The sequence below is a fragment of the Contarinia nasturtii genome, unplaced genomic scaffold (assembly GCF_009176525.2).
Source record: "Contarinia nasturtii isolate CC-2019 unplaced genomic scaffold, AAFC_CNas_1.1 Cnas_scaffold_928, whole genome shotgun sequence".
Lineage (NCBI taxonomy): Eukaryota > Metazoa > Arthropoda > Insecta > Diptera > Cecidomyiidae > Contarinia > Contarinia nasturtii.
This window is the reverse complement of record NW_022198275.1, coordinates 643,841-670,579: the sequence shown is the minus strand read 5'-3', so window position 1 is coordinate 670,579 and position 26,739 is coordinate 643,841. Positions and strand designations below refer to the sequence as shown.

The 26,739-nt window shown below is 34.3% G+C and overlaps 2 protein-coding genes across 5 annotated transcripts in view; both read left to right on the top strand.

Annotated features, from left to right (window-relative positions):
- Positions 1-18,097, top strand: part of LOC116342897 (B-cell lymphoma/leukemia 11A) — a 66,775-nt gene extending 48,678 nt beyond the window's left edge. For 2 of the 4 annotated variants that reach the window (XM_031770700.1, XM_031770698.1), the window contains exons 2-5: positions 2,047-2,199; positions 2,326-2,523; positions 2,687-2,899; positions 14,704-18,097. In XM_031770700.1, coding sequence (XP_031626560.1) covers positions 2,047-2,199; positions 2,326-2,523; positions 2,687-2,899; positions 14,704-16,976 — 2,837 coding nt within the window. In that variant the 3' untranslated portion in view covers positions 16,977-18,097. Of the gene's footprint in view, positions 1-2,043; positions 2,200-2,325; positions 2,524-2,686; positions 2,900-14,703 lie in introns of all 4 variants that reach the window. The other 2 variants (XM_031770699.1, XM_031770697.1) reach the window with 1 other exon arrangement.
- Positions 18,098-22,682: 4,585 nt separating this feature from the next.
- LOC116343079 (ester hydrolase C11orf54 homolog) lies at positions 22,683-26,413 on the top strand. The gene is made up of 6 exons (XM_031770967.1): positions 22,683-22,817; positions 24,937-25,036; positions 25,097-25,377; positions 25,446-25,613; positions 25,698-25,797; positions 25,868-26,413. The coding sequence occupies exons 1-6, from the start codon at positions 22,776-22,778 to the stop codon at positions 26,185-26,187; spliced, it is 1,011 nt and encodes a 336-aa protein (XP_031626827.1). The 5' UTR covers positions 22,683-22,775; the 3' UTR covers positions 26,188-26,413.
- Positions 26,414-26,739: the final 326 nt, after the last annotated feature.

The window sequence follows — 26,739 nt, the reverse complement described above, 5'->3', positions numbered from 1 at the left end:
CTATTTATTTATGACTGAATTGTTTTTGTGTATCGCACACAGAATTCAATTGATTCTGAGAGTTTTCGTTGGCCAAACCAAACACAATATGAAATGTGTCAATTGCATTAGTGCATCGATTTTGATGTAATGCTGTCAATATCCATTCCATATTCTCAATAAAAATGAATGTGTGCTCGTTCGTTCAACAGAAAAGGGGTAAAAACCGAAACAGATTGAAATGGAAAAATTTTATGCAGGCGCAACAATAAACATTGACAGATATGAAATCATATAATGTTATCCAACATTATTTTGAATTGCAATGTGTGTACCAGTTTTCAATATGGTCTAAATACAGACATAGTACACACAGAAGGCGACCGATGGTTAGAGAGAAAAAGAACCATCATCCTTTTGATGTTGAAGTATGTCATTTGTCAAGGTATTCATTTGCAGATCAAGGACTGGCTTTTGTATTGCGAAGCAAATCAATTCGTTTGCGAAATACGTAGTTTGCTGACGTTGAATGCCAATACTCGTCCCCGACTACGTTTTGTTTTCTTTTTTTTATTGAATTATTGTGTTCAGTGCGATGTCCGTGCACAGTCTTCAAATGAAGCAACGCAATTTCCCTCAGCACCAAATAAGCACGAAAAGTTTTCTTTTCTTTTTCCACCTCAAAGTGGCGAATTGCGTTTTTTTTCACCGTCTTGCTTACGTAAACGACGTAGGGAGATTTTGCAAGTTGGCTCACAGACTGGGGCCAACAAGATAATTTGATAAGTATTTTGACGTCAGGGATTTATTAATATCGTTAGATGAGGAGCGCGCCCATCATTCGGATATGCCAATCCACATCATTGGCATTTAAACATGTGTGGTTCATAGCGACCAGCATGCACATACATATATAATCGAATTACGTAATGCCGTCCGTCGAATTCATCGATAACAAACAGAAATCCGTTCATAATTTATTCAGTGGTGTTTATGTATTTTTTTTTTCTTCTTTTGGTATGGTACTGTTTTTCAATTAAACCAAAACCAGTGCAAATAATTCACTGCAAATTACTGTGCACGAACAGAAACCCATCGAATTACTTAAGACAATTCTAAGTGATTTTTCTTCGTTTGCGCGCAAATAAAAACCATCGAAATCGCTTCTAATGAATTGCACCATTAATTTCTTCATTGCTTCATATTATATCCAGTGCCTGGTTTCGATCACAAACACATACAGTCCATGCATGCCATGAAATACCGAAATAGTTAATTCGAAGAGGGTAATAATTATAATCTCGCAGTGAATTTTGTGCCAAATTGTGGCACTTAGCAAAAACCGAACTTTATTTGTGAATATCACTTTCGAAATGATGCGCGACCACAAAAACATGTGAAAACTTTGGAGGTGGTGGTGGTGATTGTACCGCAGACACAATGTTTGTGTGTTAACATTCATTTGTACGATACATTTTTGAGCCTGGAGCAAAATTATCGTCGAATGTGTGAAAATGAACATAAATGCTGTTTTCTAGCCACCACCTCGCGTTCTCTGTGCCCGTATAAATTTTGACATACGGTTTCTGACACTAACGGCCAAAGGGTAGTACTTAAAGAGATTATATACCGTATTCTACGGCTCTCTCTCTCTCTTTCTCAATCTACCGAAGAGTGCCGTTACATTGTACCGAGAAAATTCCGTAAATGTAACATTTAGACATATGGACCAAGTGTCTGTATTTTATTGGATAAGTATTTATATTTTATTAAAATCCACGAGGTTATCCACATTCACAACGTTTGGCAAATAGTTGTTATTTGTGCAATTGGTCGCAACCGAACCGAGCACCAGTTGACAGAAGCGACCCTTTTGTAACTTTTCTATGTGACATTTCGTCCCCCCCTTTCAATTACTGAATAAATATTTGATTGGCTTATATTATTGTGCTGCATTTAACAAACGCATTCACGATTCACCTATATGTGTATAGTTGTTCAATCGGATTTCAACTCTCGATATTAAACACTAACGTCCGTTTTCTCTTTCTCTTCATCTTACAGCAGAATCTGAATCAACAGCAGAACCTGGAGCTATACAGGATATACTAACATGTGGCTCATGTCAAAAAACATTTGCACTCGGCGACATCGTTAAATTCATACAGCACAAAGTTTTGCAATGCAACAAAGAAAATTATGGCCAGTGCTTTCCACAAGGTAAGAATATGTTTTCAATTTTTATTTCTATTTTTCATCTTTGTGTATGTCTGCGTTATAAAACAAAAATCGTGTTCAAAAACGGAGTTTTTTTATTTGTTCTTTTTATTTCATTTTTAAATAAAGGTGGTACAACCGGCGACAGAGATTCAGAAGACGGTAGACCATTGAGTCTTGTGAATCGACGGCCGTCAATTTCAGCACCAATTTCCACACGTAAACCATCCAGTTCATCATCACGTGTACACACACCACCTCTAGCTAGTCCTGGTTTCTTAAGTGGTGACGGTGCATCGAGCACACCAAAACGACTAACGCCCGATGGTAAGCATGCAATTTTTCTCTCTATTTCTCTCTCTCTCTCTCTCCATCATTTCAATCAAATAAACAAATAAATGAAAATGCCCATGTGTATTCGTATCGAGCACACTGAAATAAAATTCCCACATTCAACTGGTCCATTTTTTTTTCGTTTAATTCTTCGCAGATGAAAACGATAACGAAAATGAAAATTCCGAATCAAAACAATCGGAATTGAATTCGTTGGAAAATAATAGCAATTCAGATGATGAACAAAAACGTGGAAATAGCGTAGACAGTAGCAACTGCTTAGAAATTAAACGTGAACGAAATGAAAACAGCGGCAACAGCAACACAAAAATCGATGGAAACGATGGTGAAACCAACACAGTAAACAATGGTAAGTCAAACATTGATGCTTCTTTTAACTTCTCTTCTTCTTCTGTTTTTTTTTACTTTTAAATATGACAACATGTTTTTTGCTTCTAACGAGCGCGTAAATATTTGACGAAGAAGAATTGACCGTGGCAAAAGAGTGACCACTTTTGTTTGGTGTTTTCAAAAAATAAATCATTCCCTTTGATCTTTCAATTTCCCCTCTAACAACTGAAACGATGTCTTCTGTGAGACGTGCGACACTCAATGTTTCGAGTTTGACAAAGTTCCTTTGAAGATTTTCACCAGACATGTATATATTCGTTACAAAAGACAGACAACACAGTGTTTCTTTTGAAAGTGGTCATTTGCAACCCCATCAATTTCATCATATATTTTTCGAAATATACGTCGCATGTTGGCTCGTGGCTATTCATACAAATGATGAAATTCCTCTTTTGCAATGTACAGTGAGAAAGAGCTGAAAAAGGGTTCGAAAAGTAGCCTTTGTCCATTTTTCAAACTTACTGCACGGTGCACCGTCAAGGTATGCACGCGCGCGACCAATTAATGCGAATTAAATATTCACAAAGGTGCTGAAAAGATGTAAATCTCTGACAGTGTCATTGTTAGCAGGTCATTGATGCATACACATGATATTCTCTTCGTAGTGTGCAAGAATCATTTAAGCGAAATATATTATCATAAGCCGACTGTTAGGGGATTTAAGCCAAATTCATTTTTTCTCTCGATACTATGAAAGTCTAATTATTCGAAACGGTTTTTTTTCTCTCTCTCTCTCTCTCTCTCTCTCTCTCTCTCTCTTGTTTTGTATTGAACATATGACAGCATTTTTTCTGCTGTTTTGATTGAATTTAAATGAAAAATATAACCGACAATTTCCAATGTTGTGGTTACGGCAGATTATAGAAAAGAAAAACGGAAATATATGTCATTAGTATCGCCGCACATCTGCTACTGTCGAAGCAATCAACGTTTTTTTTCTCTCGTACAATACCAAATGCTTACAAGAAAGTGAAATCCACAAATCTAAGAACATCTTATGCATACCATTACCATTGTAAAAAATGCATTTTTTCCAAAGTGAAAAAAAACGTTAAATTATTTCTATTTTACAATTCCTGGAACTTTAAAAACACAAGGAAAACACGCGCTGCGCACATTAAAAAGAATCCTTGGTTGTTTGAGTGTGTTTTTTTACCCAAAAGTGTGATTAGAATGCTGTGCGTTATGCTCATGGTGTCTGTACATCACAAGAAACAACATTTATCGCATATAAACAAAAAAAATCTCCGAATTGATTACATAAGAGAAATAGGCTGTGAATAGATAGGCCAGGCGGATGTGTCGGTAGATTTTGAGTGTGTCAGACACAACCATCGCAATAACAAATTAAGTTGAAAATAAATGATAAAATCGATGTTAACGTGTGTTAAGTTGCGCGACCACCTCTTTTCTTTTCATCGAATTTAAATCGATATATGCGGTACATTGAACGTGTAATCAATTCAAATGGCGAACGCAATGGAAAAGACAAAAAAATACTGAAAATTACACATTTTATCATTTAATATCCATTCGTTGCGTTCGTAATTCGCACACCTTGGAATCAATTGTCTCGGTTAAATGTGTTTCTTCTCTCAACCAATAATTAAAGTCTTGAGTGTGCGCCGCTCCATTGAGATAAAAAAGAAATACACACAGCCCACACTCAATATTCACGGCTATTTGTTGCGTGTGTTTTTCAACGTTCGTACGCAATTTTTTCGACTGGTCTTGGGCTCTGCAGTGCATTGTTGTATCTCATAAACACTCTTTGTGTTCAAACATTAAATGTAATGACTCAATCTAAATCATGTAAAATTATACAGGTTACCAAAACAGTCGGCATCAAAAAAAATTCGCGTCGAACATCCACTCACTCACACACACACACACACAGCAAAATAGATGTGAAGAAAAAACGATGCAAATATATTAATAATTCAACAGAATTTATCCAATGGTTTTTTTTGGTTCGTTGTATGTTCATTGTATCTGCCCAAAGTGAGACTGGAGATAAATATATATGTTTTTTTGGTCTCATTCGCATGGGCTATGCGAGCACATATTGCAATTTTTTGATCTCGATTGCAGTGCCGAGTCAGTGCTCTTGATTGTGAGTGAGAGAGAGAGAGATGAGGCGGACGAGGTGTGTGTGCGCGTTTTAGAGTAAATACAGACATTTTTACAATAGCACACAATTGAATTCATTATTTGGTTCATTTATGAGCGCAAAGGAGTTTAAAATCAAGATTATATTATTATTGTCTTCTCTTTTGACCGATCTGCCTGGTGTCATTTCGTTTTTATATCTCAATGGCAATGCACCATAATAGATTTGTGCGTCTCTCTCCTTCGCTCACCTATCTCACCGCTTGCACACCTATACGATTCAATTTTACATGTTTCACAGTTATAAATACAGGCTATTTGTATAATATATCGATAAATGATAAATTCGTTGGAAATTATTTCATGTTAATGATTTTTTATTCCCTTCATCTCTTTACGGTCATATATATAGTGTTTTGTGGCTGCTCAAGCCGCTTATTGTTTGCAATTTTGCGAGCGCGTTTGCGATTTATTTTCAGTTGAATTTTAAATGAGTTCGAGTGTGCACAACCAAGTGTATTTGCATCGAATCGTCATTATACCGACCACGTTCACTTTGCATATCGTTCATATTCAATTCGTTTAACAACAAATATAATATTTGACCAAAGCGCGATTGATTCCCAAATGTGATGGAAACCGTTCATTCAGTCGTCGTGCAGCTTCAATCATTTTCTACTATTTATTTAATGTCAAATGGTGCATTGAACAGCGAAAAAATAAATAAAGAAGAAATTGCATGCAATTCAAACACTTACCACTGTTACGTTATTAATCGCGATTCGGTGAATGGCGACACGGCCGAAGAAGAAGTGAAAAAACAGCAAACCTTTAATAGTTCAAAGCAAATTTTTCTTATTCGGCGTGTCTAAATATGCAAATTAAATGGCAATCGAAGTACGAATTGTTGAACGCAGTAAAATGTGTATTGAGAAATCAAAGCAAAATATGAACGTAATACATTGTTGATAGAAGATCATTTTGCTTTCTTTTTTTTGGACGAAGAGAATGCATTCTGTCGCCGTTCGAAATAGACCAAGTGTTTGTTGATTGTTTTTGTGTATATTTTATATTATTTAACCCGAAAAAAGGCAGCACTAGCAGCTTCAATGGGCCGCAATATGGCAAAGCACAAACAAACCAAATGGGCTGCACAGAGACAGAGCGAGAGCCCAATTCAAATTTACGCGAAAATTTATGATCGCTTTGTATGTTAATTCGTATTAAAGGGAAAAATACGATGATGATGTCAACGCTCACTACATTGCAAATTTATCGTTGGCACAATGGAAACGGAGAAAGAGAGAGAAAAAGAGAACAGGGCATAAATCGATGATCTTCTTGGATCTTAAGCAAGCACAGTGCTCGCACTCGTTCGAGTAAATAAAGTGCTCAAAATCAAGTACATAAAAAATGGGTATTAATGGTATAGAGTGCATAAAGTGTAGCGCGCTCCATCTAAAGCCTCTTTGATTTGCATATTTCTCTTTGGCACCATTGCGATGTGATCGCTTAAATCTTCTTCATACGTTTGCAGAGCACAGTGTTGATCACGCCGCGTTCACAACAACTGACACACAATCAATATGTAATGCACTGTAACATAATATATCGCCATCGTCATCGAATGACGTGCGGTTCTTCTTAAGTAAACATTCACCCAAATGCAGTGCATCAATGTGCTGAAATTATGGTTATTACTGAATGGAAGAGTGATTGCTAGTGATCACCATGCTTAGAATGTGTCGCGTTCGCGCATACATAATTTTCCAGAAAGAGAAACCAACATGATTTCTGACATGAAAGAAAGAAATAAATAAAAAGTTTACTCGTGTTCTTGTGCCTTACATAAGCAATTTGCATGCATTGATTTTGCGCACAGCCTCAAAAGCGTGAATATTTATTCAAATTCCGTGTACGCTTCGGTTTTTTTTTACTATTTTGAAAAGAAAATTGACAAAAAAGAAATACCAAAGCGATTTGTTTGAAATATAATGTTGTTATAGCGCTGTGTACACGAGTGCGCACACTGGTCATACAAGACATATTATGTGTGTGTGTGTGCGGCTGGTTGTTTTTGATTTATATGCATGGCGTGCATTACAAAGGTAAAAGTGATTCTGAACGACTTGAAAATAATTAGCACTTACATCATTTGAGGCGTTGTTTAACCGTCACTTTAATTGCTGTCATTTGCTCATTTGTCAATCGTTTATAAATTAATCATGTGCATTAGCGCATTCATGTCGGCACAAATCAAATATGTTCTATTTCTTAGATTCATGAATCGATCGGTTCGGATCTTTTGCAAATTATATTCTAATTTCACGCAGTAATTTTTGACATTCATATCGGAGACTTATCGAAAAGAGAAATCACAGTGTACAACATCGTCGAAAAAATTTAGCGCATTGCAAATGTGGCCTTTGTGTCAGTCTCTGTCTCTTTGTATGAATGGAAAAGGATTGAAAAGAAAAGTGCCAGATAAAAGGCTCGGTCCTGTTTCGAAGATATTTGCAGCCAATGTAATGTGCAAGCGCCAAAGAAAAGGGTCATTCATGCGGTTTAATCTTTAGTGGCCACTTATTTGTTCCGGTTTTCGACTCAATTTTCATTGCATCGACTACTTTAATGGCTGCATTTTTTAAGCTTGCTCAGTCACCTTTTTTGTTTTTGTGTGTGCTGCATGCAGTGGAAAAAAAACACGTTGTTTATCGCAAAAGCGGATAATTTTTTTGCATTGTTTTTGCGCATTCCGAAGTACAAAGAAAACGGCACATCATACCACACCACCATAATTCCATTGTGTGAAACTGCATTCGTTGACTCGTCGCCGATGACAGTTTTTTTCTTCCTTCTTGGCACTTTTGATGGCTTTTGTTTCACATTCGAATGGAAAAAGTGACAATGAACATTGAAAAAAAAGAAGAAGTCGAACTGAATTGTGGTATCTTTTCACCCTCATAAACAAACACATGCAAAGTTCATCGATATTCGTACTCTCACTCACACTGTACTCTTTGCTCGATTCGTCGGGTCGACCGTGTATTGCTATCGTATCTTGTATACATGCAATGGGCCTTTTCTAAAGGCCATTTGAATCGATAAATGCAACGTGCACACAAAGCAAAGAATACAAAAGGTCCGCTCTTACATATTCACTCTCTTTCTCTCTCTTTCTATCACTCTCATCATTCAATGGCTATCCGGCATTAAATATGCTGAATACGTGGGCCTTTTCCAATGCTCTTTGCTGAGCATTTTTTCTATTTTTTTTCTCATTTCTCGTCTCACTCACTCTCTTTCGCGCTCTTTGGCTTACGGATTTTGCATTTACACAATGCCCTTATGTAAGTGCGGACGGCTTATGCAACAACAAATATGAAGTGCAGCCGAGTTATTAGCAGCAATTATTCATCATACTGTGTGCACCCTCAGTGAAGAGAGGATAGTGAATATGATGCAGTTCTGTGCATTTACATCACATTCAACACAAATGCGAGCTCATTTTTTTTTTATTTGATCGAATATGCGAGCACTAAACTAAAACTTTTGCTTATTTTCTTGCGTTAATCCGATGATGCTGGATTTCCGAGAGAAAAAAACGAGTCGGCAGTAAAGTTTCATATGAATGCGGCTCACTCACATAGGAGACACAAAGGGGTTTAATTGCCTCAATTTAAAAGAGAGACGAATTACGACATTTTTGGCCGATGTTAATATGCATCAAGATTCATCATTGAGATTATTTATCTCAACAATAAAAGCATGCTGTGGTCGTTTTAGCCTCGTTGATTTTCACAACAAAAGAACAAAAACACCTCATTCGTATATATAAAAGCGTGCTTTTGTTTTATCTTAAACCAAAAAATTTTGACTGACACGTTGAAAAATTAACTGAAGTGCTTTTTTTATCGCAAATTAAATCATTTCAGAATCCGAAATTCGAATTGCTTCCAGGTGGCGTTTCCATACGTGAAAATCCATCTGCAAATGTTTAGTGTAATTGACACAAAAAAATTCGATTGGACTATTGTCGAAAAAATAAATCATGTTCGGTAATTCAATTCAATTGATCAATGAAACGATTTTATTTCATCCGGTTTGCAATTTAACGATTGAATTTCTTGAGAAATTCGATTTTCTCTCTAATTGAAATGCGATATTTTGTGCTAGTATCTATGGAGAGAAAGAAATGACCCATCAAATCGAAATGCTTCAAAATGCGGGAAGAAAATATCATATCACATTTGATTAGGTGAGTGAACCATACGACCATCCAATCGGGTCTACTGTTGGCTCGATTGTCTCGGACATTTTTATGGATATGACATTTTAATGTTCAGTATTTTTTATTACGCCACTGCATTGTGAATGGAAAATATTCAGCAGCGCGACATCATTTTGTTGTTATTGTGGTATGTGTATGTGTGCGATCGTTTTTTTTCGGCGCATGCATGCTGTAGTATTATAGTCATAAAAGCAAGTGGTCTTTTATTCTCATTCTCTTTTTCCATTGCTCGCTGTCACATTTCCTTATCGTCTCTGCCACAATGTCCGCATAAAATGCATTATTATGCAATAATAGAAGAAGTTGGTTAGCAAAACCGCAAAACGAAAAATGATTTTCGGCCAAGATAAGAATCTAACAATGGTTTTGCATTTTGAAGCAACAGAAGCAGTTGCACAGTAGCTAAAACCGTAAACCAAAAATAAACGCGACATGCACACAAAAGGAATGTTGGCAATGGCATGCAAATGCTGCTCTTCATCAAACGGGCTACAAATACAGAGAAGACGAGAGAGAAAAAGCACTCATTCACAGTGTGTTCGAATGACCGAAAATGGTCAAAAGCAACGTAATAGCAAACGCGTATGAAAAAAAAAATAACGAGATATGAAAGTGAACAAAAAAAAATAAATAAAAATAAAAGGAAAACAAGGAAAAACTTTTTTTGCTCGGTTTTTGTGTGTCGTAATAAATACGAAATTGTCTACCGCCCGCAGTAATTTTTATACAAATATGACAAACACAGCCATGCCTTCGTAAAGTAATCAGGCTTTTTAGCATTTTCTATTTCACAACGGAAACATTCCGCATGAAAGCGTCCATAATAATGCAAAAGAACTATTGTAGTGTTTTCGATATGAATAAAAGAGACGGCAAAAAAAATCTTTGAAGCAAATAGATTTTATAGGCAATTTCCTATGGCAATTGAAACAATAAAGTGCTGATTTCCTTCAGTGGTTGCTTCCTGCATTTTTTTCTTATTGAAAGGGGCGCGAGCAGCTGGAATCTGATAACTCACTGATTATTTCATCAGTACATCCAAAAATATTTCACAATCGATGCAACAGTCAATTTATATCGTAAAAATAGCAACTAAAACAGCAGAAAAAACACAATGAATGTGTCACATGAGAGAACAAGTCGACCCCATTTGAGTGAGTCGAAAAGGAAAAAATGCATGTATCGAGTGTGTGGTCGTGTCACTTTCCAATTTCCTTACAAGATAATCGATTGCGGTGGTCTTTCGCTCTTTGTTATCTCAAACACTGATGCTATTTTCCAACTACTTAACAGATCTTTTTCACATTTTTCATCTTATTTATTTTATAATACGAAATATCCGTTACGGGTTACAGCTCTCCAACGAACTGAGAAAAAAGAACGTGTGTTAAAATCTAAAAAAAAAACCAAGAGGTTACTTGAGTAAGCCATGGGGCGGAAATGAATGAGACGAAATTTTCTCTCTCATGGGCGCAGCCATATTGAAAATTTTGTATGCGCTTATATGTAAAATTGGTGGCGCCACTGGTATATTTGATGGAAAAAGAAGAACATGTTTGAGTCTCACTCGTTTATATGTAAATTACATAGGCATTTCCAGGCCATGGAGTAAGCGGACATGAAAGACAATATCGAGAAAAGGGTGATGATTTTGATTGAAAAATAAAAGTTTTTTGTTTGAGGATTTGGCCGGAAGGGTCGAGTTATGGACAAACACTGCCATATCTTTGTCATCGAGTGTGACAATAAGTAGCTCAACATCATCCGATATCCAAACATATGCATAATTTTGATGGATTTGTTTATGATTGACCGCAAAATGAGGGAGTACACGCTTACGAAGAAAAAAATGCAAAAGAAAATTGTATGTAACTTCTTGGGTTATGGAAATGTGGTCATAAAAACCATGAAATCAGTAAAGATACTGTACTTCAATCAAATCGATGTGATAACATATTTATTATGTAATGCTCATAAAAAATGTATATCGCATAACATAAATTGACTTCTTCGTGGCCAACCGGACAGAAAATAATGTGAACATGAAAAAACAGCAGAACACTTGGGGTTGATCGATTTTATTGAATAGTATCATGTTCAACACAGTTTATAATCACATTTGCCCTATATCATTCACAACGAATCACTTTTCCCAGCAAACGTTTCCCCAAACATACCACTGGACTACTTGTTGAATTCAATACAAAACTAAAAGAAAAATTCATTGCATAAACAATTTTTCTTTTCAATTGTTCGATTGAAATGTATTTATTGGTTGTATTGCATGCGCAACGCGCACTCTGCAAATGTATTTATAACCATAAATTGGTGTAATGAAACGTAAGCAAAGTGTACAGTACGATATAGTTTGAATTGAGATTGGAAGTTGGAGGATATCAGAGTGTGCAGTTGATTGAAATGGTGAATCGCTTCGATGGGCACAAATAATGCGTTGAACAAAAGAACACGCACGAATTCAAATGTGCATCGCGTGTGTGGGTTGGAAAATTACAGACTGTATTTGTACCAGTTTAACCTAGTTTCCACCGAGTAAAATATCCACAATGTCAAACATCGCAATCGAGTAGAAAAACTTTTTGTTGTTGAAAAACTGATTGAAAAATGTTCGAATGTAATTGACATGACGAAAACTTTCACCATTTCCACAAATGTTTTCGTTCAAAAATCAAAATTCGAATTTTCCCATTGCTCGACTTACTTATTGGTACACATTTTTTTTAATAAAATATTACAGAATATTGAAAGCATTAATACACGAATTCATCCCTTACAAAAAATAAATTGTATGTAATCTCAGGTTTGTCTTTTGACAAAGACAACGAGGGCCAATGGTCCAATATAGATTCGATATTACAGCCAAATCACAAATATCAATTCTATATCTGAGTCACGTTCATGATTCGGTTTCTATTCTGTGTGTTCCCACTCTGGCCGATGATATGAATTTTTCACAAAAATGTTTCGGTTACAAATTCAAATCTACAGCCAGTGGAAGGCACAGATGGTGTCGTTTAACACAGCATATTTTTACGATTTCTTCGTTTCACACAAGTAACGTTGAAATGAAAATGCTGGGTGTGTGTGTGTTTGTTTAAAATTGACAATATCAAGAAAATATCGGACATTTGTGACAATGCTACCAGAGTTAAAACTAACATTTTTGCCATACGTACCCAACCGATGGAAATGCCAATAACATCTTGTTTACATGAAATATCCATGTTCTTCGATTGAACACATTTCGGGAGACGAGATAAATCATCATCATTATTATTATTATGATAAACATGGTTAGTACGGTTGGTCTACAAAACATGCAAACCAATAACAAAAATGGCCAAAATAGCATCGGTTACAATGCTCTTTTGTTTCACATGTGTTACACCCATCGACCCGAGGAGATTTGCTGCCAGCGAAATATATTTTTAAATTCAAAATGAAAAATCGAAAATTGTCTGTATCGCGTGTCGGTGTGTTTGAGAAAATAATATGGGAAAAATGCATGTGACTATTGAATCGCCCCCGTATCATTGGACTTTTATGGCGAAACGCACATTCGTCGAGGGTGTTAATGACTTTGCAACATGTTCACCATCACATAATCCAATGATAGTTGCCATTTTGTGACCACCACTGACGTCGATGCCAAATACTAAAAACCATCATTTGGTTTCGTTTTTATTAAATTTCACAATTTTAATATAAAAAAAATTCAAAAGCTATTTCGTACATTTGCGTCACGATTCGATTAACGATTATTTTGTGTTTTTTTTTTTTGCTTCATCTAAAGAACTTCAATATCACCACTGTTGTTTCATTGTTAGCAACTGTCATATTATGTAAAAGTGTGTCCAAAATTATGGGTTCGTTTCAAGTACAGCAATAGAGATTCAACAAAAAAGAATGTTTAAAACATATCCTTTTCGGATGTCATCACTGTTTTGTTCCATCGAAATATGTTGAGCGGCGAAAGTTTGATTTTTACCTTTTTTTCACTCTCTCTTTGTCTCATTTCCTTTTGACGTTGTTTTATGTAATGACTTGTAATCGAGAGAGGCTTGTGGCTGTGTGTGCACGCATGTATTCATGTTGATCCCAAACATAAATATTACCCTCAATTAATAATTCTAAATGCGCGTGACGATCGTGCTTCCGTTTTTTTCTTGATTGTTTTTTTTACTCTTACTTTGTTAAAAGTCGTCAAATGCGTCAGGCTCGTCGTTGTAGTGTTCAATTTTGATAGTTTACCTACACGTCGTTTACACAGAATGGGCGACTATTTGAGACGAGCCTATAAAAACTTAGTTTTTTGTCTCTTGTTATTTTTTCTACTTTCTTTGTTTAATTTTTGAGCACACGATGCTCATCAGTTTTCAATCGTCGACGGATGTAAGCGGCATATTTATTAAATGTTATCTATTATTTCCCTTTTGTTGAGTGTTCGCCTTCGTTGCGCAGACGTATCGAGATGAAAACCATTCTTAGAACACATTTCATCGGCTTAACTGCATTTGGGAATATGTCGTATGGGTAATAGGCTTTTGCGCGCGCGTGCTCATCTACAGAAGAAAAAAAACTTTACGATTTTTTTTTCACCGCTGCACCCTTTTGCCTGTTGTGATATATCAACGGTTTGCCGGCTGATGGTGCACATGAATTCAAATAGAGAAAGACAGAAACGAGGAAAAAAAACTCACCAGGAAAGAGTGAAATGTTTTGTTGTGCATCCTTTCCATATCATATGGACGAAAGAGTACAATGGTTCTTTATTATTTTAAATATCATCATTTTATATCGAAACAAAAAAGAATTTTGTATTATCACACTAAATGCATGCTCGCGCAGCTTAAAAAAAAACATCCACAACACAGCAGATTTGAAAATGTAGTTATTATCCATTGTAAATAGAAGCGCCCTGTCTCGAATTCGGGAGAAGAGAACGAACACAAAAAAAAATGTGAAAATGAATATCAAATTAGATGCGCGTGGATAATGAAATAAAAGTCGCAGTTGCTGTACACAAACACATACACACACCTTATTACGTTCACGGAATAATAATTAAGCAAACAGTGTTCAGATGCGTTTTTGAATAATATTTAACATTCCATATGGTCCAATTTTGTGATCATCGCCTTCTTCGTTGTGTTGAAAAAAAAAACTCTAAAAATACATTTGGAACTATTGCGTTGAAAGGGTTAAATAACTGTTTCTAATTGAATGGTTTCAATCCTGCTCGATTCGAATATTTACTGTGCTCAACTTAAACACTTTTTTTCCTTCGAAATTCTATTTATTCGAAAATTTTAATCCATCATTTTTTTCTTCGGTTTTTTTTACAGAACCCAGTAACTACGTCTGTTCAACATGCAAAACAAAATTGAGTTCGGCATGGCGTCTCGTGCAACATGTTCAACATGCGCACGGCGTTAAAATTTATGTAGAATCGAATAAACATTTGCTTGATGCTCAGCATCATCAACAACTGCAGCAACTGCAACAGCTACAACAACAACAACAACAGCAACAAGACAAAGAAAAAGAAAAAGAGAAAAGTTCAAAGAATTCCAGTTCATCATCGGATTTGAGCAATGCAAGCAATCAATCGGCATCGAATCAGAAACAAAATGATCAACAAAATGCACAGATTTTGAGACATCATCCATTGTTGCCGCCGCCCGATATGCATGGCAATCCATTCGGTTTATTACGAATGCCGTTGCCACCTCCAGCCGTTGGACCATTTTTGTCAAGATCCCATCATGATTTCCGTATGGAACAACTTGTCAGCGAACAATTTCGTCATCATGGTTTAAATTTGGCGGCGGCTGCGGCTGTTGCTGCTGCCAATTCATTGGCTCCACACAATGCAGGTTTCCAATCGCCCGGCAGTGAACGACCAGCATCAACCGGTGGTCGTATCTCTGCATCAGCTTCAAATCCAAATCTCTCAATTGAACCACAAATCGATTTTTATTCGCAACGTTTGCGTCAATTGGCCGGTACAACAAGTCCAGGCGGTAATTTAGTGAATGCCAGCTCGCCAAGTCCACGCAAACAACAATCACCGTCATTTGCAAGCCCATCACCATCACAATTACCACCAACTCCATTGACAAATAATTCACGGCCACAAAGTTTAACACCGCCCGAAAAGCATACAAGCGATGCAAACAACGATGAAGCCCGTAAAATAATAACGACACCACGTTCAGCATCGACACCACCAAAAGAGGCTCAATCCACCGATGGTGTACATGCTTGCGAATTTTGCGGAAAGAAATTCCGTTTCCAAGTCAATTTATTGATACATCGACGCACCCACACCGATGACAAATCGTACAAATGTAACAGCTGTGATTTTACCTGTTTCCAAGCATCGAAATTAAAGCGTCATCTTAAGGTGCATGCAACACCAGAGGATCGCACAAGTAACGCTGGTTCAGTTGAGACATTTGACGGCGATGAATCGAATCCAGAAGATGAAGAAGATGTTGAAGAAATCGAAGACGAAGAAGCCAATGAAGAAATGGAATACGAAGCTGAAGATTTAAGTGTTGGCAGTAAAAGTGAAAAACAATTTGATATGAAACGTGATTTACTTTTGGGACATCCACCGCCATCGTTGGTCGGTGAGCTAATGGATAAATTTGGTTTGTCAAACATTCCACAATATTCGGAAGCATTAAAGCAAGCCTGGCAAGAGAAAGCGCTTCAAATGCAACTCTCAATTAAAGATCGTGACAATAATAATAGCAGTGCAATGGCACCACTCTCCGAAAAATTGAATGGTTTACCGGCTGCATTACGTTTACGTGAAGAATTCACCAAGAATATGCTTCAATCGCAACAAGCTCAAACACCAAATCAAGTACCAATGTACAATCCAAATCCATTCGATAGCCCATTCGATCCGGCAAAACGTATGAAACTTGATAATGATGCATGGTGGTCATTGCCCGGTTTACATCGCAATGATCCGTTCTTTGAAAATCTTAAAGCAAAAACTCACAACATAATTCCAACGTCAACGGCAAATCTCATGCAAAATCCATTGATTAAAAAAGACCACAAACGAAACGATACATGCGAATATTGTGGTAAAGTGTTTAAAAATTGCTCAAATTTAACGGTTCATCGACGCTCGCACACCGGTGAAAAACCATATAAATGTGAATTGTGTTCGTATGCATGTGCACAGAGTAGCAAATTAACGCGTCACATGAAAACCCATGGTCGTTCTGGTAAAGATGTTTATCGTTGCCGATTCTGTGATATGCCATTCAGTGTTCCATCAACGCTTGAAAAACATATGCGAAAATGTGTTGTTAATCAAAACAAACATCTAAAAAATATGTCAGCAGCAAGCGGTTTAAATCCGCACAATTTTTCAATGCCTCCACTACCAACATTGGCCGCAATGAATGCCAGTCTATGCAATAGCGTTCCAAACATGAGCGACGACGATGGTGCAACGAATTTATCGGCTCAGGCCGCATCAAGTCTATCGACACCAGTTTCATTGCCACCATCAGCATTATCATCGCCGTCATTGTCATCACTATTACCTCAACATCATCAACATCAACCGATGTCTATCAAAGAGGAGGCTTGACTTTATTCCAACTGGGCAGCCGCCTATCGACTGCCGCCAAATCGAATGATGTCAAGCATCTTTTAGAATTTTTGATAGAGTATATACAAAACACAAAGTTATTTATTTAAAAAGAAATCAATTCCCCCCACACTTAAAATGCGCGGCAATACACACATCGGTTATTAAATATTTATCGTGTGCACTTTTGAGAAGATGAATTAATCAATTTTTTTTTATTATTATTATTTTAATCAAGTATTTTTTTTAGTTGAATTCGTTTTAAGTAACCAGTTGAAAAAAAGAGAGAAAAATAATGAAAAGAAATACAGAGGCATTAATACCAAAGTCAATGAGGCACTATCTACAGTTTTATTAACTTCAAAAAAAAAATTGAGAATAATAAAAACTGAAGAAATCATGTAAAAGAACGTAATTTTAAAACAAAAGACATATGAAAAAATGCATAGTTAATTTGAAGAGAAATGATAACATTTAGCAGGCAGAAATTAAGCATCATTTTAGGTATGTATTGTAAATATTCAACCTACTATAAAATCTAGATAAGATCATTTAAATATTATTAATTATTTCGATAAATGAATGAAATGAATTCAACACAAATCTTCAATCCAAACTTATAAACACACACACAAACACTCCCCAAACCATATTTTATGATTCAAGACAACAATTTTTAAACTAAAAATATATATATTCAATTTAAAAAGAGACAAAAAAACATCAACATTCTAATGTCTGTATATGTATAAAAAAAAGAATGAAGATTTTCGAACGTAAGACGAATTCTATATATTAAACGTAGTGTCAATTGTATAAAATATGAGTTAAACAGAAACTACGCACAGTCACCCGAATTGAAAGAAGAAGTTGAAAAACAAAACTTAGTTCATTTTGCAAGAAACATTTGTTTTTTGCCCCCTTTTCAATCTCCTTTTCACCTCTATATAAGAAAAAGAAGAGAAAACGCAGTTTTTAAACCACTTGTTCGTATCTATTCTACTAGCAATTTTAAATCTAATTTAGAACTTAGTATTCTTAATCGTAGTGTATTCTGTATAAAAAAAACACACACACAAATGATAATGGATTTTTAATAAAAATCATCACATCAAACGTAATTTGAATCACCGTTTTTTCCCTCTCAAAATTGATTTGTTTGTTTATTTGTTTTGATTCTGTTGGTCGTTTTTTTTTTGTTCTCTTTCCACATCTCCGTTTAAAGTTTGCACATGAAGAAGTCCTTTCCTCGATTTTCCTCCACAATTGAGATTTTTCGTTCACTTTTGCCTTCTTATGTCAACCTCATAGTTTCTTCTTTTTTGATTAGTTTGTAATGTTGCAAGTTTTATTTATTCGAATTTAGTTAAACGTATACTTGAACGCAAAGGTAAATGCATTACAATTAATTAAGAATAAGAAAAAAAAATCTCGTTTTATGTTCACACATACAAAGGAAAAACAATTACAAATCGAAAAAAAAAATGATGAAAAGAGTGTATCGTTGTCTATTTGATGGAGCAAACAAAATTATGGAAAGAATACTTAAATCGAAAGTTAAAATGGCATTTTCGATCAGTAAACGGATCAAGTACTTTTTGATTAGTTTCTTTTTTTTCGTCTGCGTTCGTTTTATGGTATTTTTTAAGACTGATCTAACATTTAATGAGAAAATGAAATAAATTAACTTGTTTTATGATTTCTTTTGCAATTTAGCGCATTTCTTTGTTGAATCAGTAAGCATATGAATCTTAATTGTTCAATTTTCTGCCAAAAAGAAATCCTTTTTTATTTACATTTTGTTTTTTTTTTCTTTGAATTCTTGTTAATTGCTTTGAAATTAAAAAAAAAAATCATTATTCGATCACTTTTGAGCCTGCATTTTATACGCACGTACTACTTTGTCAACGAACAATAAAAACGTATTACATTGATTGAAACAATGAATTGTTTCAATGCAGATTGTTATAATCTGCAGTTTCAAAACCGGATCAATCTCTTGATGAGAGGAAAATCGACAAGATGACTTCAAACTTTGCGATATTTTGCGAATACGGATTGAGTTATCAATTCATCGCAAAGTGTTAAAATAAACGAAAAAAAGAACAAAGAAAAACAATAAATAGACGTTTTTTTTAAAAGAAGAATAATTAAATGGAATTAAGATTATTATCGAAGAAAAGGTGAAATTATATATCATTAATTGATAAGTAATATATATATATATAAATGAAAAGATGTAGACACCGACACCTAATAGTGTATTTATTATTATATAAATCTGTGTACAATTTGTTAGAAATTAAAAAAAAACTGATGCAGTAATCAATTCAAAACATGAAAAAACACAACAAAAAATAATCTCATGATTAAACGAATTCAATAACAAAACCACAGACAAACAAACACACAATTAGACGTATAATGAGAAAGAAAAATTGTGAAAATATGCAAAAAAGAATCATTTAAATAAATTTTCGGAAAAATTTAAACACTTTTGGTTTTTATTTTCATTTCTTAATTTGGAGCTTATGTTTATGCTTTCAATTTCGCACTACATTGGTTTCAATTCTACTCGAAAAATCAGATGTTTACATTTCAGGTAATTGGCTTTAAAAATCATGATTAACTCAACAAAATTCCGGAGCACTTCAAATGAAACGCAATCTGAATAAATTTATGTTAAATTGAAAAGGTAAAATATTAACAAAAAACTCGATGGCAATCGCCGTATATGTTAAATGACAAACTACAAAATAAGACAGGGTAATTTTGACATTAATAGCAAACAAACGAACAAAATACATATATACATGAAGATAATGTTTATCTAAATTTAGGAAGAAAATATTATGAAATCTTATATAGAGTACTACAATTCCGGGTGAATGAATGTTCTTGGAATTGTATTGAATATTTTCACTTTATTTTTCATTTCTTTTTTTGACTTGTTGAAAATGGACGCAAAAACCAAACTCCAACAAGCAAAACGTTCACAATGACAACGAGAATAGAAGATTTATTTAAAAAAAAAGCTCAAAACAAATAGTATGGCTAAGAACAAGAAACTTGTAATTGTAGGCAAATTAATTTGACTCTCAATCCAATTTTGATTGTTATTCACTCCAACCACAACAACCATATGGTATAAAAAGGTTAAGAAGACAAAATAAACATTTTACTGATCATCATAATGTAACACAAAATCATAATCAACTGATGTTTGCTTCATTGAACTTTCCTTAACTTTGATATTGAGATTCATTGAGCTGGAAATTCCATTACGGACACAGCATCGAGTGAGTATAGTGCTTGGATTGCATAATTTCAGGGGGAAGTCTCTATGTTATGAAATGCAGTTTACTTCCAGGTATGTGATGGAATTTTTCTAATTGGATTTTCCAGGTAGAGCGTATTGAATAGGTAAGTCGCGTATCGGTAGCATACATTTGGGCGCATTTCAATATGTATTCATATCTTAATGAAATTGACATTATCAATTGTTTTATTTCACTTTTAAAATTGAATTTTCAAGAAGAACACCAAACCAATTGATGCAGTCTAATCGAATTTGACTACGAAATGTTTTGCCAAATGAATAACCACCTAAATAACCATACACTGAACATGAATCAATGTTAATAGTTTCATAAAATCGAACTGTTTGCGATTAATTGAAATTGTTGGTGAAAACAATTGAAACTGCTTTCTCATTTTGTTCACATTTACCAAATAGAATTGAGAGAAAGTTTTAAAAAACGGCAAATTCTAAAACCAAATCAAAATAAATGTGTGCATATAAGAAGCATAGTTTCAGCGCATCTGTCTCGCATTGGTCGCCGATGCTCGTTTTTATTGTATTCTGTAATTCACAACAGAGAATAACCACTGGAAGGAAGAGTTTATCACTTATTTGTGCGAAATGTGTATGAGTATGTTTGTGTGTCTCTGTGTGTGCAATTCACTGGCTTTCATGCCATCTAAATAAATTTCTTATCATTATTTTACGCTAAAATGGATTTTGTAACCACAGAAAATGGTGAATTTTAACAAAATTGCACCATCGAACGCATCTGTAGTGGTTCCGGTTATTGATGCACACCAAAACCGAATGCGAAGAGCGCGAATAGTGCCATTTGCCACTGCTATATGCTGCTAGAGACGTTTTATTATGCCACATTCGAGTTTATTTTTCGGTCGTGCGGCTCTTCTGGCGAACGACGCATATTGGTTTTGCGAGTCGGCACTTTATCAGACAACACACAACACTTGCACAATATTGCTCACTGAAATAGACACAACGATTCGGAATGAGCGCAAGAGAGTTTTATTCTCGCAAAAATCAATGCACCAAATGCACTCCACTAACTGCAAACCAGATCGAAAAGAAATTTTCAAATTAAATTCATTTATACCCGAATGCTTTCATAATTAAACTGATTTACATTCGCAATGCACACTTTTCTGCAGTGTAAGTGTATCAGTCACTTAAAAGGTCGTCGTATTGACGTTTCTATTTATTTAAAAATCATCATCAGAAGCAATAAATGACAACGATATAAGAAAATATAAGTACAAGTACAACATTCTTAAACAACAAATTCTTACGGTATCAATTGCACGAAATAAAATAATTCGAAACGTCAAGACGATGACCTTTTAAGTGATTGATAGTCACATTTAAAAAAATGCATAGTGTTTTAATTCACATTTATATTATCAACCTTCCAAGTCAACATATAAATATTATTAATACTGACCGTCAAAACTTCAGCGACAGATAGATTACGAATGCTTTTCTTTTGTGTGTTTTGTGAAATCTAACAATTTCTTCTGTTGAGTATACAATGAAATGCATGTGTGACAGTGTTGGGTAATTGTAAAATTTTTGGTATCTAGATAAGATGAGATTTTTTTAGTTTTGCAAAAAATGTATCTAGGTAAGATACCATATCTTATCTTAAAAAAACGCAAAGATAAGATAATATCTTGGGTGTATCTTAGATACTTTCAAAGATATTTTTACACAGAAAAAATCACAAAAATTTTGGACTTTAGATACTCAAAAGTATCTATATAACTCTAAGTATCTAGATATTCAAAAGTATCTAGATAATTTCATTATCTTTTCATATAAATAATTTTATAAGCAGATAAGATATATTTTCCAATTTTTTTTGAATTTTTTCGTAAAAATCTCAAAATATCTTAAAAAGATCTAAAGATACCACCAAGATATCGAAAGAAAACTTAGTTATCTAGATAAGATGAGATATAAGATATCATCTTATCTGGCATCTTATCTGGTATCTCATCTTATCTAATATCTTTACCCAACACTGATGTGTGAGGCTTCATTTTTACTTATAATTTGAAAATGTTGAATAAAACAATGACATACTTATTTGACTAACACAGAACTCCCGCGATAATCTAATAAAATTCGTGCAAAAAATGTATAGAAACATAAATTAGATACTGTTTCATTACAGTACATTAATATTTGAATTAAAATATTTGCATTTGGTAAAATTAACGAATAGCTCCTGATATAAAACAAATAACAAGTACATATTTGTCACAACTCACAGTTTGCACGCGCAAAATTTGTGCAAAAATTATTTAAATTGCCCTAAATTTTCTATGAGTTCTGTCGAAGCTTCGAAATAATTAAAAACCATCTCTATTTGACTTATTCATACCAAATTCAGTAATTCGCTTATTAAAAGTGGTTTTATCTTCTGACGTTACATAAGTTTTGTATTCATTAAGGTACGAAACCAGTCAAAAGTTAAAGCAATGAAGCACTTTTTATTTTTGTCGATTTTGGTGTTTGGTGAGGTAAGAATTAATTTATATTGTTTGCCAATCCTCCAAAATGGAAAAGACTATAATCTAGACTATATTAAATTTTAAAAAATTGATTAATCTCTTCCCAATAATTTTCGTCCAATAACTGTTTCTCAGAGCAATAGGAGCAGAGTGAGGAACAAAATATTAAAAGTAAAAAAAAATATTCAACCTAATAATGTTATGATTTTCGAGGTTTTTAATTTTCAATATAATGCAGCTCACTGAGGACGCTCATCCGGCTTCTCAGAGTACTCCTCCTCCCAATATATTGCTCTGCGAAACAGTCTCTGATTATTTTATTATTTATAATAAGAAAGAACCGTAAATCTATTTTAAAAATGGCCAATGTTATTGCGGGTAACCTTTACAATACGTTTTTAGTAAAATTTAATACATGCAACAAAGTAGATATTTGAGCATCCGGTTGATATTGTTCCTATTTACAATGTGGCATTTTCTAAAATGAGTTTGCAACTTATTTGATTCGTGAATGAAACTCTTCCAAATTGGCCGATTTAATACTTTCTCATTTGAAAAGCGGAAAAGTAATGGTGAAGAATGAACAATGTTCTCTGATAAAATGTGCGCTTAGAAAACTAACGAATTGTGCAAAATTTTCGACATTCATATTATTTCAATTCAATTTCGAAAATGTGCTGCGGTAAGTTTCAATCTTATAGTCTAATGGTCTGAAGTGAAGAAAACATTTTTATTAGTTATTTTTGGTAAGTAGTTCGATTTATTTGATGAAATTAATGTGCAGTTCGATTTTCCTCTGAAAAATGTATTCATATTTTAAACCAGACTTCGGTTTCATGAAAAATTCATATCAAAATCTGTTTCAAAAATAAACCATCAACTATTATGTACTATAATAGTTTGGTAACACTAATTCTTATACGAATAACACAAAATGTAAAGCTGTTGAAGCGTTCCGTGCCCCTTCTACTTCACGTCATTGCGTGCGTTTATGTATGTACGGTAACCGTATGAGTCTAAGTCATTTGGCTTTTGCTTGTGCCTAATTCAACGCACTGAAATCCGATATCGAATCGAGTTGTGCGTTTTATTGTGTTCGACAATAATCGTCGGAGGAACCGTATGTGCTGACCAATAAGAACCGATTGTCTGTCCCCTACTGAACAAACTATTTATTATGTTTGATATAATGCCGTAGGCACATGAGCACACGATATCAATTGAGGCGAATAACGTGACAAAAAGAAACCGAATGACCACTCATATTGGCTCAATACATTCGAAACAGTGTACGGACTGAAAATCAATAATGGTGGGGATTTCGATACGCTTTGAACGGCTTTGTACATACATAAGTTATTTTGTTGCTATCGTATCTCTAATCGATGGAACGATTTTTTTCATTTTTCAATTAAAAATCTTAATAAAGCAAAACGGTAGGGGATAAGCATTTCATTAAGCATTGAACTATATTGCCTTCAGGTAGAAAAGTCGACGTAAAATATATTGCTCACAGCAACACTTACCTTTTTTACGTATTCAAATTTGTTTCCTCTATTCGCGTTTCTGTTTTAATACAGGTAAAAGCATTCGATGATTCTATTCAACATTTTATTGTGGTTGAAAAAAAATTGACATCATAATGATACTCTTAGAACGAGTTTTAACAGATGTTATTTTTGAAAGTTTTTAAGAAATGAATTACAAACTGCTGAAAAATAGTTTAGTTCACAATTGTTCACCATTGCAGTTAATGTAATATGCAAAGGCATAGGAGATAATCTTAATCGTCCAAAATGAATGAGATATTTTTTATGTGATCTAATTTTAGGCCACACATGTCCATTTTCTAATCTTCTAACTGCAATAGAATCTAATACTTTTGATCAAAGTTTTCAATTTTACTAATTTTGAAGTCATTATACTATTATCCTTTTGAAATTTCGAACTCGTGTATTAGCATAAAATATTAAGAAGGCTATGTCGTCTACCTTTTGTAATGGGTTTTACCATTACACTTTCAGGGTCAATGGTAATTGAAGATATTTTGCACATAATTTACAAGGAAATTGTGAAAAATAAAAAAATTACTACCAAAAATTCCTTGATTAATTCCGAACATTTTTAGTTGTGCGTTAACAGTGAGAAACTACCTGGATGCGCTTCAAATGAATTCCCATGGGTAGAAAAACCGCTTTATGTGCCAAGATTAACTGAATTGGCCGATGGTAAATGATTGAATTAGTTTTTTTGGTAACGTTCTCAGTTCTATCATTCTATTTTATCAGCTTTTTTAGCCGGACTGAGTGAAAATTATGCCAACGTATCGGTGAATGTAGTGGATAGTCCCGATTTTATGCAAGCCCCATACCACTTGGCTTCAAGCGGAATGTCTGGTTCACAAACTCTGATTGATGTTGGCGCTGATACATTTTTACTTCCTTTGCCGAATTTCACAAAAACGTACAATTTTATTGATATCGCACGAAAAGCAATTCCGCATGCAAAAATGATTTCACTCAACGGTGCTGGAGCTGGGCCATATGACTTTAAGGATTCATGCTGCGAGGTATAATTCAAATATGGTTTCATGTGTTCTGATTAATCTTTATTTTTATTTAATTGTTCGATTTTCAGGGTATCTATAGTGTACGAATTGCAGAAAATGGATCATTTCACAGTGAGTCCCACGTTGCATTCATTAAACCCAGCGACAATTCGTTTAATCTGGAACGAATTCCATCGAGCGAGATAAAATTCCCGTTCATAAACAATTTGTTTGCGTCAGAGGGCCAAAGAGGAAAGGTTTGAAATTTCTTAAAATTTCTAGTTTGAATATATTTTTTTCAATGTTGTGTCACTTTCACTCTATAGTTTCATTGTTCATAGGTAATTCAAATCAAAGTTAAAAAACGTGTAGGAACAGAAGCTAGCTTCGTTAACATTTGCCGCAAAGCAATTACGGATGCATTTGAAAACCAGCCGGTCGGTCAGTTAACGAGATGAATACCATTCGAAATTACATTTTCACTTGATTATCAATTTCATTTTAATTCAAGGTATTGGTGGAGTTTTTGCAATGAAACAAGGCAAGGCTTTACATCATGTTCAATCAAATTGTACGGAAAAACTCGATTCAAAAGAAAAAATTCGAAAATGGTTAAAAGTGCACGAAATACCTGCTCCTTTAACTGCTCTTGGAACGTTTATTACTGATAAAATGGATTTAGATTTACGTCCGCAACATTTTCATAGTTTTACAAACACCAATCTCGGCGGTCATTACTATTACGACACAACACCGGACACAATCGAATACGAAGCATACTTCAACGTTGCCGAACGCATAATTCGCGTCGATCGTGGTAAAAATTACTAAACCAACTGGACCGATTCACGATTTCTTCAACGGCTCATGAAAAATGCGCCTATTTAATCTATAATGGCTGCCAAAAGGACAGTACAATACTTTTTAATTTGTATGGAAAGAGGAGATGTTTTGGTTAAAAATCAAAACTGAAAAAAGTAAATTATTTATTTGTGAATTTAAAATATCTACCAAAAAATCTATAGAATGACATAAAGAATCAATGGCAAAGAATGTACGTTATGGTTTCTTTTTATCTAATTTAAATTTATATCATAGTTATTATTTGAAATTTTGAGAACGAGTAATAACATTTTTCTAATTCATTTGATTTCTTTACTTGAACATGAACACGTTCAGAAATGAATGAAAAAAAAAACAAATAAAAATATGCGAACTATGATGTACAGAATATTTCCGTCTTACATTTTCTAATGAGTTATGCAATATCGGAGCAATTTTCAGGTAAACATATTTATAAAGTCTTCAAATTGTTTTTCGTTTCAAATGAAATTCGATGATTTGATAGTTCAATAAACAAATAAACAGAGAAGTTCAAATAAA